This window comes from Hyperoodon ampullatus (genome assembly GCF_949752795.1).
Source record: "Hyperoodon ampullatus genome assembly, chromosome: 11".
NCBI classification, from domain to species: domain Eukaryota; kingdom Metazoa; phylum Chordata; class Mammalia; order Artiodactyla; family Ziphiidae; genus Hyperoodon; species Hyperoodon ampullatus.
Window position 1 is genome coordinate 58201341 of NC_136924.1, and position 12821 is coordinate 58214161.

The 12821-nt window shown below is 51.9% G+C and overlaps 1 protein-coding gene across 3 annotated transcripts; it reads right to left on the reverse strand.

Moving 5' to 3' along the window:
- Positions 1-278: 278 nt before the first annotated feature.
- On the reverse strand, positions 279-9372 carry ITGB7 (integrin subunit beta 7; the record flags this gene model as incomplete). 3 transcript variants are annotated; one of them, XM_079715179.1, is made up of 14 exons in its annotated part: positions 279-486; positions 762-922; positions 1238-1446; positions 1580-1799; positions 2048-2271; positions 2624-2817; positions 3111-3263; positions 4304-4393; positions 4552-4647; positions 4961-5119; positions 5710-5951; positions 6868-7038; positions 7128-7329; positions 9172-9372. In XM_079715179.1, 14 exons carry the CDS (start codon positions 9367-9369, stop codon positions 406-408), a joined length of 2400 nt encoding a protein of 799 aa, XP_079571305.1. In that variant the 3' UTR covers positions 279-405. The 3 variants fall into 3 exon arrangements, with proteins under 3 accessions (XP_079571305.1, XP_079571303.1, XP_079571304.1); XM_079715177.1 differs by lacking the exon at positions 4552-4647 and having other exon boundaries at positions 9172-9369; XM_079715178.1 differs by lacking the exons at positions 1580-1799; positions 2048-2271 and having other exon boundaries at positions 9172-9369.
- Between the last annotated feature and the right edge of the window lie 3449 nt (positions 9373-12821).

The window sequence follows — 12821 nt, forward strand, 5'->3', positions numbered from 1 at the left end:
ACCCCGGCCCACTGCTGCTGCGCCCCAGGCAACCCATATCGTGCAGTCTGTTCTGCACTTTAAGTCTGAGAACTTCTTGCCCTCAGGCGGCAGGAGGAGGAATGCACAAGAGCTTTCCTGAGGCCCAGGCTCTACAACCTGCTCTGGCCTTGGGGTAAAGCAAACTGACAGGTGTGCTCTGAGGTAAGACTCTTTATTGTATACATGGGGGGGTAGCCCCCACTTCTGAGGTAGGGAAGCAAGGTTGCCACAGAAGGTAGTCCTCTCGGGCATCACTCTAAGAATGAAGTATGGGTGACCGCTCAGCAGTGGATTAGCCCCCTACCAAGCTGCTGACTGAGAGACCCCATGCCCCAATTCCCTCCATCCCAGAGCAGAGCCCTGCAGTGAGTGTCCCTCCCCACTTCAGAGAGGGTCGCTTTCTGCCTCTTGAAAGCGGGGGTTGACAGTGGTCGTGATGGCGCTCTTGTAGGGAGGATTGTTGTCCTGGGGAAAGAAGTTGGAAATGATGAGGAAAAGTCCCAGGACTTTTATCAAGTCCTAAGAGGCCAGCCTAGAACTTGAGCAGGAGGACCCCAAGAGCTGATGGGAACTAGCAGAGGAACCAGAGTAAGCCTACAGCGGAGGGCTAGGCCAGCGGCGGGGGGGCGGCTGAGTTGAACGAGTCAGGGTGGAGGGTGAGACGGTGAAGCAGAAAGCAAAGTCCACCTAACCAGGGGAAGCAAGGAAGACCTCACCCAGCGGGGTAGGGGCAGCCTTACCTGCTTCCACTTGAGCTGCTGCTGCTCCTTTTTAAAACGACTGTATTCTCGGCGGTCATAGATTTCCACTGAGAGCCGATAAGCCAGGACCAATCCCAGTCCCACCACCACGATGCCCCCCACACAGCCCAGCACGATGATTTGGGTGTGGTCTGACCCCTCTATGGGAGAGAAACAAGAGACGGCCTAGGAATTGATCACCAGTTACCCACAGTGTGTCCAGCCTCATCCAGCCTCCCCAGGCCTGCCTGTCGTTGAAAACAAAGGGAACCTCCGCAGAGTCCAAGGTTATCCCAGTGCTCAGGGCCTTAGCCTTGTCCGTTTGGTCCAGCACCTGCACTTTTGCCTGGATTCATTCGCTCTGCTTCAACCCCCAGCCTGATTTCCCATTGTCTTTACCTCCAGAGTTCTGAGGCCCTACCCATTAAACTTCCAGGGCCCCATCTGGCATGTCCACAGCATCCCTGCCCACTTACTTTCCGGGGGTCTCACTCTCAGCATGACCCTTCCTCTGGCTTCATCCTCTGCCAGGAAGAAGAAGAGCTGGTTGTCGTGGGTCCTCTCTTTGCACCAGCCATCATCCAGGATAGGGGCCAAAGCCAGAGTCACGTTGGCGTGGGCACATGCCAGGCTGCAATTCATGGCCAGAGGACCAGTCCCAAAGGCGCCACACTCTGCGCAGTCCCTGTCCAGCGGGTGCCAGTCAGTTACCAGCTGGACAGATGTCACCCAAACCACATGCAGAAAGAGCAGGTGGGTGGGAGGGGCTCAACGAGCCCTGTGCCCCTGTTCCCAAGGCGCAAGGCCTGAGGGCTCACCTGTGTCTCTCGCATGGCGTCTTGCAGCCTGAGCACTGATCACATAGGGCACCGTAATAGCCGTCCAGGCACTGGCAGCGGTTGCAGTTGCAGTATCCTTGCCCATTGCACAGCCCTCCCTCGGGACTGACACAGTTGTCTGTGTCCCCGCTGCATTCGCATGCTCTGCCCGTGCGATTGGCGTGACAGTGACACACTCCACATTGGCAGCGGCCAAAGCCTGAGGCAGAGCCACGCGCAGGGTGACAATCATACTCCCCACAGGCATTGGACATCCCATGCCACCACAGGCTGCCTAGAGCTGACCTGTTCCTGTGCATCCAGCTCCCTCTCAAGTGTGCCGGATACCCTCCAACCCCTACACCAGAATCTTTGATTCCTCCCCTTAGTGCAGAGAAGTTCCCAGAGCCTAAACACCCTTGGGGAAGCCACTCTGACCCCGTCCTTCTCCCCAAAGTCTCCAGGTACCTCCACAGAGGATTCCCTCATGTCGCTCACAGCTGGCATCATCACATTCGCACAGACGCCCAGAGCTCTGTCCACTGCAGGTGCAGCGTCCACACTGGCACCGTCCCCTCCCACTGCACAGGGGCCCTGTGCCGTTGGGCACTCGGCACCCAGATTCCAGATCCAGGGAGGACAGCTCAGCCTCAGAGCACTCACAGAGTCGACCCAGGTGGCCAGGGACGCAGCTGGGAGGGGAAGGCAGGGGAGGGAAAGGGGAGTCATAGATTTTGACTATGGCTTGACCTGCCTTTCCCAGAATCCTCTAAAGCCAAGATCTCAAGATAGTTGGAGAGCCACCAGCGGCTGACAGGAGGCCAGAATATAATGGAGCACCAAGGAGTATAGAGGGGGTGAGGGGGAGTTCTGGTGGAGGGGAGGGTTTGGCATTTCTGAGAAGCTTCAGGAGGTGAAAATCAGGGTGGAGTCTTGGGCTGTCTACGAAAAAGATGTCTATAGAGACGCCAGTAGGAGGAGGGGAGGCAAGGGAGGAGGAATACAGGGGAGCCATATAGGTGAAGGGAAGCAGGAGGCCCTCACCTGCACACCCCGCATTGTAGGTGCCCCTGGCCGTCACTGCAGTGAGGAGCCTGGGGCTGGGTGTCACTGCAGTTACAGTCACACAGTGTGTGCAGCTCCACAGTCAGCTCCTCTGAGAAGCCGCGGGCTCGGAACCTCAGCAAATGGGGCTCTGGGAGGCAGTGGGTGGCTTGGAGAGTAACCAAAAAATTCACCTGAGGACAGGGCAGGCGGAAATCAAACTAAGATCATGTGCGCTCCTGTATGTGCACGGGCACACACCAAACCCACTGGTCATCTAGAACCCTGCTTCCTAGCAAATGAAGGGATAGGGTCGCGCTAACACCCATCTCCTAGAAACACTCTTGAGGAGGCTGCTCGTTAAAGCTCCTCAGAAAGGACGGGTGGAAGGCTACCCCACGCTTTTTGCTTTGCTTCCTGGGCCTGTCCTCCGTCTCTCCCTGCCTGCTCAATTTCCCACTCCCACCCCCACGCCCTTCCTTCTCACTGTCTGGTTGATTCGGACGTGGTTGCACTGGCCCCTGTCACCAGCCTCATCCTGTCTCTTCTCAGGACCCCCACACTGAGAATCGTAAGAGATGTGGACCCCCGGAGGGAGTAGAGCGCGTTCATGTTCAAGGGTCACAGTGGATGACAGGCTCTGTGGAAAGGGAGAAAGAGAGAGTAACCATGTGAAGGCAGGACTCCAACTCCACCTCATGCCCTCTCCAGCTGTTCCGAATCCTGCCAGAAGCCTGCCCTCAGCCCACCTGGGGACTCCTTCCATTCTGCCCAGTGAGGAAGAGTTTCTGCAGGAAGGACCTGTGATAACCTTGAGTGAGAACACAGAAGCCAGAGGCTTCTAAAACAGCATTTCAGTGCAGCTGCAGCGAAGGCCTGCTGGGGGTCAGGGGCTGGCCAGCACTGTAAACATGCAGTGGCTGTGTTTTTCAAACCCCAGATCAGGACACATAACCGGTGTGCATACAGGGTCTAAAGGGCAGATTCTTTCAATTGAGTTTGTCCTGGGAAATTTGATATTGTCTCGAATTTTCTTGCCATGGGTTTAGAACATGGTCCCTGTTATCAAGAAGGCTACAGTCTAGTTGCAGAGATAAGACCTAAACCCAAGAAACACAAATTTTTATGGTTCCTTCTACCTGTAAAATTCTATGGTTCCTGTAAAGAATATCTCCAAATTATTTATAAGCTTAGTGAAGGCAGTCTCCAGATGTCACATTCTTTATGTACAGACTGACTGGGGGACAAGTGCCAGCCATTCCATCTGTTATCTCTGTGACCTTGGGCAAGTCACTTAGCCTCCCTGTGTCTGTATCCCCATCGATAAAATTGGAACGCTAGTTTCCAGGCAGGGCTTTTAGTGGGATAAATGAGACAGCAAACAGTGTGTGTACTCAGGACAGTGCTTGGCATGAAATAAAAGCTCAATCAATGTTAATTCCCTTCCTTGCCAGAGCAGGGCTCCACGCTCTGCACAAATCAGGCACTTAAGATTTATGAATGCAAGACTGACTGAGTGAATGAGCTATTAATGACAGCCACATGCAAACTGGGGGTAGGAGCTGTGGAGTGTTACACAAAAAGTGATCGTCCCCTTTTAGTTCTGCCACCCCACCTGAGGGTCCCGTTCCATCTTTCCCCAGTGCCCACCCTCCCCCTCCCTCCACGCTGGCCCCTCACATTATAAGCATCCATGATGAGCTGTACCACATTGCTGGAGTCCTCACTCAGCTCCCCCACTGCGGACTTGGGAATCAGCTTACTCAGCTCCTGCGACGTGAGGAGTTGAGGGAAATGGTGGGTCACAGCTCTAGGGAAATAAGCTTCTGGGGTTCTGGAAGGAGGGCATATGGGGGAAGGAGAATGGGCCTGTGAGGGAAGTGAGAAAGGCTGGGAGTGGGAGGGTTTGGCATTCAGACAACTCTCACCTGGTAGACAGGCAGTGTGGCACCGGTGACAGCAAAGATGGGCTGGATGTTTGCCGCAGAGAGGGCCTGGGCTACCTGACCCACGGAGGGGTAGTCCTGGAGCAGGGAGTCAGGACAAGGTGAGCGCCCCCCAAGTCCCCCTCACAACACGCAAGGTGCCCTCAACCCAGGAAATCCAGGGTTCCACCAGCTAGAAGAGCCCTAGAGGCTTGGCAAGAAGGAGGGAAGGGCCAGGGAGTGGAGTGACTTGGGTTTGTCTGAGCAGTGGGGGGACATGGAGAGGAGGCACTTCTGGGGAAGATGGCAGGGTGGCCATCACCCGTAAGGACAGTGAGGCTGGAGGGTGGGTTCCTGGGAGGAGAGGAGGTGTGGCTCTGATGGAGCGGGGCAGGTGAGGGTGGCGACTCACAAACTCTGGGCTGCGACTGTAGAGGCCATTGCTGTCCAAGTGGCAGTGCCCGTCGCTGGGCATGAAAATGCCACCCAACTTGCCATCCCCAGCTGTGTGGAATGTGTCATCTGAAGTGAACACCAGTAGCCGGGACACATTTCTCCAGCCAATCTGCTCCTGGGGTGGGGTGGGGGGTAGGCTGTGCACTTGGGCATGGATGGCCCTTGAGCCACCCCCGCCTGCTCTAGGAGCAAGGATTTAGCCAGCCTTGTTCTGGTCAGTTTGTCCAGCCCCCTGTCTCCAGCTCCCTGCTTCTCCCCAGCCCCTCAAAACAGGGTTGCTGCTAGTGGAGGCCTTCTTGTGAATTAGAAAAACACGCCTCGGGACTTCCCTGGCGGTCCAGTGGTTAAGACTTCGCCTTCCAATGCAGGGGGGTGCAGGTTCCATCCCTGGTTGGGGAGCTAAGATCCCACATGCCTCGCGGCAAAAAAACCAAAACATAAAGCAGAAGCAATATTGTAACAAATTCAATAAAGACTTTAAAAATGGTCCACATCAAAAAAAAAAAAAAAAAAAAGGAAAACATGCCTATTCCTCAAGACATTTTACTCCAATCCACTAGCAAATTGTCAAAATAGATATGCAAACTACAGGGACTATAATACAAAGACCACCCCGTAGAGTAGAATTGTGAACTACATAACCATAGGTGGCCATCTTGGCCCCAAGCAGCCCTTCAGACTCAGGGCCCTTCCCCGCCCCCTCACCTGGCAGAGGGCAGCCTGCAGAATGGCATCAAAGCCACCTTCAGGCAAGTCCAGGTTGCCGGACACGCTCTGGCGTCCCACCTCCCGTTCGAAGGCCTTAGCATCCCCGGTGAGGGGTAGCACATGGTGAAAGCTGAAGGGTGGCTGGCAGCGCTCCAGTCGGGTGGGGCAGGGGTGGCGAAGCTTGGAGGGCACTGTGCTCACGAAGGGCAGCACCATTTTGTCCACGAAGGAACCAAAGCCTGGGAGGAGGAGTCATGAAGGCAGTGCCAGAAGTCACTGGACAGCAGCAGGATGCAGGGCGGTGGGGGGCGCACTGCTGAGGACTCAGGAGGGGAGTCCCTGGGAAGTGGGGGGCGGGTGATGGGAGAGGATGCTCCTAGAGGGCAGGGACCCAGGACCCAGCGGGGGCAAAGGGGTGAGAGCACAGGTCCAGGGGAGTGAAGGATGGAGAAGAGGAGGGCACAGCCGGGGGCAGGCAGGGGGTTGGTTAAGGCTGGGGAAGAATGAACAGGTGTGTGGTGTAGCAGCATCATAAGATGGAGGAGGGGATCTTGAACAGGGGAGGGATGAGTACAGACTGCAGAGTGTACAGCAGGGATAATGGCATTTAGACCTTGTCCAGGAGACACGGGCCTGAGAAGTGGCATCAGGGCAGTGTCCAGGTGGGTGCGTCTAGGGCACTGTCTGACCCTCGGAGCTGTCTGAACACAGTCTCTCCAAACTCAAGGCCTCAGTTACCCTTCCAGTAAAATGAGGGGTCCTACTGGACAGTCTCTCAAACCCCCTCTAGCTCTGACCTAGAAGATAGATGTCTTTGGGGAGAGATGTCAGGAACCCGTGGCCTGGCCCGGTCCATTAAAAACCGGGAGAGAACACAGTGAATATTCTGCCCCTTCATTTCTATGCCCCACATAACCGGCTGGAAAAAAAAACTCAGGGCAGCTAGCTACTCACCTGAGTCTCCCTGCTCTTCCCTTGAGAGCATACTTTCACTTAAGTAAACCCTTGCTTTACTTTCTTGAAAAAAACAAAAACAAAAAAATGGGAGAGGGCAGGTGGGGCCCTTGTGTGCCCTAGACATTGGCAGAAGCTAGGGTGGTGGTTGGTTAGAGGCAGAGGGCCGGCAGGTGCGGGGCAGGGCTCCGCTGGGCTCACCAATGCGCACGGAGTGGGTGACTTCCTGCAACCTCACCAGCAGCGCGTGCCCAAGCTGGCGCACGCGCTCCAGGTCGTCCTTCATGGAGTAGCTCAGGTCCATAAGGTAGTACAGGTCCACAGGGTATCCCTCGGCTCGAAGGAAGCGGACCCGGAGCTGCTGGGGCTCTCCTGGGGGTGGAGGTAGTGGGGAGGTCGGTGGGGCGCGGTGGAATCCCAGCCCAGCCCCGGGCCCGGCGGCCCACCACCCCCTAACTCACCCGGCCGCAGCGTGACCCGGACCCGCTGCGGTGCCAGCTGCGTGGCCCCCTCGCCGCGGGTGCCCTGGCTGAGCGGCTCGTCCTGCAGCACCTCCTGCCGGCCGCGGGGCTCCTCCAGCTCCCCCGGGGGGCAGCCCCGGGCCAGCAGCTCCTCTCGCAGGGCGCAGCGCCGCACCTCCGCCTCCCCGGACGCCGTGAAGTTCTGCGCCGCAAGGGGAGGCGTGTCGGGACCCTAGTCCCCTGGACCCCTCAGCCCTGCTCCCAGAACCACCGTGGCATCCCGGCCACTTCCAAGCCCTCCCCTGTCAGGCAACTCCCTGGGCCCCCCTGATTCCCTCCCCTCCCTTCCTTCCACAGCTACCCTTGAACGCCGTCCTTTCTTCCTTGTCAGAGCCCACTTCTACAGCACCGCCCCTTCTCCTACCCTTATCTGGATGCCCCCTTTCCCCAGACACCCTACCTCTCCACTCCCCCAGTGCCACAGACTTCCTGTTGAGACCTTAGGGACCTCACTGCCATTAAAAAAGGAGGAGCCTGACCTCCTAGTCCAACCTCCCCTGAATGCTCAGGCCAAAATGGGAAGGGGGTCAGACTAAGACCCACAGTCCCTGGGAAGGGGAAGGATAGGGACAAGAGAGAACCCCCCGCTCCCCCTCAATGTGTCTGGTAACCCCTGGCATTGGCTGGGAAGTCACAGGGGAAGGAAATGGTTAGAGTGGCTTCTCAGCTGACCCGGGTGCCAGCCTCTGGTCGGGGGATTGGAGGAGACAGACATATACCCAGCTGTCCCGAGAGTCCCTGCCTGGCACCTCTGGCCTCTGCCTCCCACTGACTCTGAGTCTTCCCCTTCCCGGCCTCCCAGATTCACTATGTGCCTTTCCCCTGGACCCACTCAGTTTCGTGGCTCTGCCTCCTAGTGAGTGTGCCCTCATTTCTTATCTAACTCTCCATCTTCCTGTGAGAGAGACAGTTCTTCCCCACCCTCCAGTTCAGGCGCTCCTCATGCTCTGCTACACCATGAGCCCTGTCTCCTTAAGGCATAAACAAAAGAACAGCCTGGGACTTCCCTGGTGGTCAAGACTCCCTGCTTCCAATGGAGGGGGGTGGCGCTGGTTTGATCCCTGGTCGGGGGGCTAAGATCCCACATGCATGGCATGGCCAAAAAAATAATTAATTAATTAAAATTTCCCAAAAAATTAAAAACAAAACAACAGTCTTGTTTGACCAGCCAGGGAGACACCCTCTCCCCAGCATCCTTCTTGTCACTTAGGTAGCTCAAGCCTTTCCCCCAAAGCCCACAGGCTTCCAGCTCCTTCCTTTCTACCCTCCCGGTCACAGGCTGCTACATACCTAGGAACATGCCCCACCCCCACCACAGATCCAGAGACCCAATCACATACTTTCTGCAGTGGACTGACCCCCAACATGATATTTGGAGATGGGGCCTTTGAGAAGAAATTAGGGTTAGATGAGGTCATGAGGGTAGAACCCTCATGATGGGATTAGATCCCTATAAGAGGAGACACCAGAGAGCTTGTCCGCAGCCCATCTGCAAGCCAGGAAGAGAGTTCTCACCAGGAACTGAATCAGCTACCACCTTGATCTTGGATTTCACATCCTCCAGAACTGTGAGACATAAATTTCTGTTGCTTAAGCCCCCTAGTCTATGGTATTTTGCTATGACAGCCCAAGCTGACAAATACACTTTCTCACATGTACACCCACAAAAGATCCCTCTCCCTATACACAAGCATGAGTTCCAGCAGGAACATTGCTTCCTCCAAATTTATGGTCACAAGTCTTCTCCACATATACACAAATACACAGATACAGATGTAAACATACATGCGCAGGAACCTTGAGTGCATGTGTATGCACACACACATACAATCACAGACGGGAGTCCTATGTGCACAAACTCAGTCACACACAGAACTACAGAGTGCACCCAGAAAGTCACATATGTACCCACACAATCACACTCGTATATCCAGGCTGTACACACACGTAACACTTGGTTCAAAGGCCACAGGCCCATCTTTACCAGTTGCTTGCACCATGCACAGCTCGGGTGTGAGAGGATGCACTTTTGACAGGAGGGAGCTGGCTGGCAGGACCCTGGTAGGGACAGCCCAGGATCCCCCCATTCGGTGGTCTCCTGTGGGGATGAGGTCTTGGTGTCCAGTTCACTTTCACCTCTGCTCAGGGCCAGCAGGAAAACGACCATTGACAAAGCCACCATGGTCTGTAATAGGATATAAAGGGGGACATGTGGGTCCTCAGCGAGGGCCCCCAAGCTCTCAGCCCTCTAAACTTAGCCTGTGGTTGTCCCTCTCAAAACTCTACCCCAACTCTTTATCTCTCCCCATAGTTTCACTTCCCCCTGTGGATTCAGCAGTTTCTTCAAAATGGCAGGAAGGGGCAGATCCCAGGCTAGGGTAGGAGCCTTGGAAAAGACCCAACCCTCCTGCGTGCAGACTTCATGAGGCCAGAGTGGGCAAGATAGCCTAAGAGTCTGGAGAGTGGACCTGGAGGCACTAAGGTCTGCACACAGGTCTATTCACCAAGATTCCAAGCCATAGTGGAAAGAGAACCAAACAGGAAACAGACCAGGTCTGGTCCTGCCTCAGTCACTCACTGGCTGGTGTCAAGTCAGATTTTCTCTCTGAGCCTTAGTTTCCACAGCCGTAAAGTAATGGAGTTGAAAAAATAATCTGACAGCCCTTCTAGCTTTCATAACCTTGGATTCTAAAGGAAGAGGGTCAGGGGCTCTAAATAAGGGGGAAAAGTCAGGGATTAGGAATGAGAGGAAATGAAGCTGGAGCAGATGAGGGAGTATGTGAAAGAGGCAGGGAAAGTCAGCTGTAATTGACTGACATGGTAGCAAGAGGAATAAATATTAGACCATAAGAAGAACTGTCTAAAGGGTCTGGGATAATGGAGGAAGGAAGGCCAGGTTTGATAAAAATTTCTCTTTCCTGTACATTGCACAAAGGGGATCTAGATTAAAAATTTGAATAGGCAATTTATTACCATGCTTCAAAAGTCAAAAAGTTAAATCCCAATGGCCGTTTTTATAGAAATGGAAAAGCTGATCCTAAAATTCACATGGAATTGCATGAATAGCCAAAACAATCTTGAAAAAGAACAAAGTTGGAGGACTCACACTTCTCACTTTCAAACCTTACTACAAACCCGCAGTAATCAAGACAGTGTGGTATTGGCATAAGGATAGGCAAATAGATCAATGGAATAGAATTGAGAGTTCAGAAATAAATCCATCCCTTATGGTCAGTTGATATTCAACAAAGATGCCAAACCATTCAATACAGAAAGAATAGTCTTCAACAAATGGTAATGGGATGACTGGATATCCACATGTAAAAGAATGAAGTTGGACTCCTACCTCACAACATATACAAAAATTAACTGAAAATGGACCAAAGACCTAAGTATAAGTTCTTAAAACTATGAAACTCTTAGAAGAAAATATAGGGATAAATCATCATGATTTTGGATTTGACAATGGATTCTTAGCTATGACATCAAAAGCACAAGCAATGAAGGAAAAATTAGATAAATTGGACTTCATCAAAATTTAAAACTTTTATGCATTAAAGGACACTATCAAGAGAGTGATAAGACAGGCCACAGGATGGGAGAAAATATTTGCAAATCACATTATCTGTTAAGTATCCAGAATATATTAGAGAACTCTAACAACAACAAAGGGAAAAACAACCCAGTTTTAAAATGTGCAAAGGACTTTGATGTTTCTTTAAAGAAGATAGACAAGTGACTAACAACAGATAAAAAGATGCTCAAAACGATTAGTCATCAGGGGAATGCAAATCAAAACCACGAGATACCACTTCACACCCACTAGAATGGCTGTAATTAAAAAAAAATAGAAAATAAGTGTTGATGAGGACGTGGAGAAAATGGAGCCTTCATACTTTGCTGGTGGGAATGTAAAACGCTACAATTGTGGAAGACAGTTTGGTGATTCTTCAAGAAGTTAAAACACAGAATCATCCTAGCACTTGACAATTCCACCCCTAAGGATATCCCTAAAAGAATTGAAAACGGGTGTTTAAACAAACACAAACTTGTGCAATACTGTTGATCGCAGTACCATTCACAGTAGCTAAAAGGTAGAAACAACCCAAATGCCCATCACCTGATGAATGGATAAATAAAATGTGGTATATCCATACAATGAAATATTATTTGGCCATAAAAAGGAATGAAGTACTGATACATGCTACAACGTTGATGAACCTTGAAAACATTATGTTAAATGAACAAAGCCAGTCATGAACAACCACATATTGTACAACTCCACTGATATGAAATAGCCCGCCTAGACAACTCCATAGAGACAGAAAGTAACTTAGTGGTTGCCAGGGGTTGGGGAGGAGGGGAGGATGGGGAGTGACTGCTTAATGGGCAGTTTCCTTTTGGAGTGAAGAAAAAGTTCTGGAACTAGATAGCGGTTACGGTTGCACAACACTGTGAATGTACTTAATGCCCCTGAATTGTACACTTAAAATGGTTAAAATTATAAATTTAATGTGTATTTTACCATAATTTAAAAAACCAAAAAGTTAAGATGATAGAAATCTCCCACTCCTATCCCCCATCCACCCCAGTTTGCACACTTCAAATAAATAACCATCATTTATTATTATCTTTTGTTGCCTATAATCTTTCTAGAGACATTTAGTGTATATACAAACTAACATGAACACATATATACTCTTCAAATGATAGAATCAAACAATAGAATTCAACAAATGCTAGAATACTTTACACCCAGTTTTGCATCTTACTCGGTCAGACTAGTTTTCTTGGAGTTCCTGCCACCCAAGAAAATAAAGAACTCCCTTGTTCATTTTTACAGCTATATAGATTTCCATTGCATGGATATATCCTGTTGTATTTAGTCTCTTGTAATGGGAATTTATGTTGTTTCTAATTATTCACTATTATAAACAATGCTGCAGTGAAAATTCATGGATTTATCATTTCACATGTGTGCATGTTGTAGGATAAACCCCTGGAAGAGGATTTGTAGGGTTAATAAATAGGTATTATTTGTAATACTGGTGAGTAGTGCCAACATAACTGACATGACCTCCTGAAGGGCTGTGCCAGTTCACGTCCCCATCAACAGTGTATTTGAAAGGCCAGCTAACTCCTTGTCGGAAAGCATCTGCATCCTTCTCAGCCTGGGCGGAGACTCAGTACCAGAGGATCTGCACAGGGTGTGGCGAAGGGGTGTGGTGCCAAGTTGCTGACCGCCCCTGTCCTGCTCCCCACCACCTGTGACCTCAGGGGTAGTAGATATATATTTAACAGAGTCTCCACCCTCCTGTGAGAGGCTAGCCCAGGGCTCAGCCTCAGCGTAACCTCAGCCTCCTTGGCTCTGCACGCCTGTGGTCGGCGAGGCTGGGGATGCTGCAGCACGGAGCCCAGTTTTGACTCATCTCTCACAGGTGGGGCTCTAGGCCACACTGTCCCCCAGGATAGGACAGTCCCAGAGAGCTCAAAAAAGTCACTCATCTCCCCTAAAGGGGGCCCCTTGGACTCCCCTCCCCAACCCCCTTCTCCCCTCCTCAGGATACGTGACCTGCCACCTGCTTATCTTAATCTGTCTCTCCCTTTCTCTGTCTCCTCTTCCTAGTCAGAAAT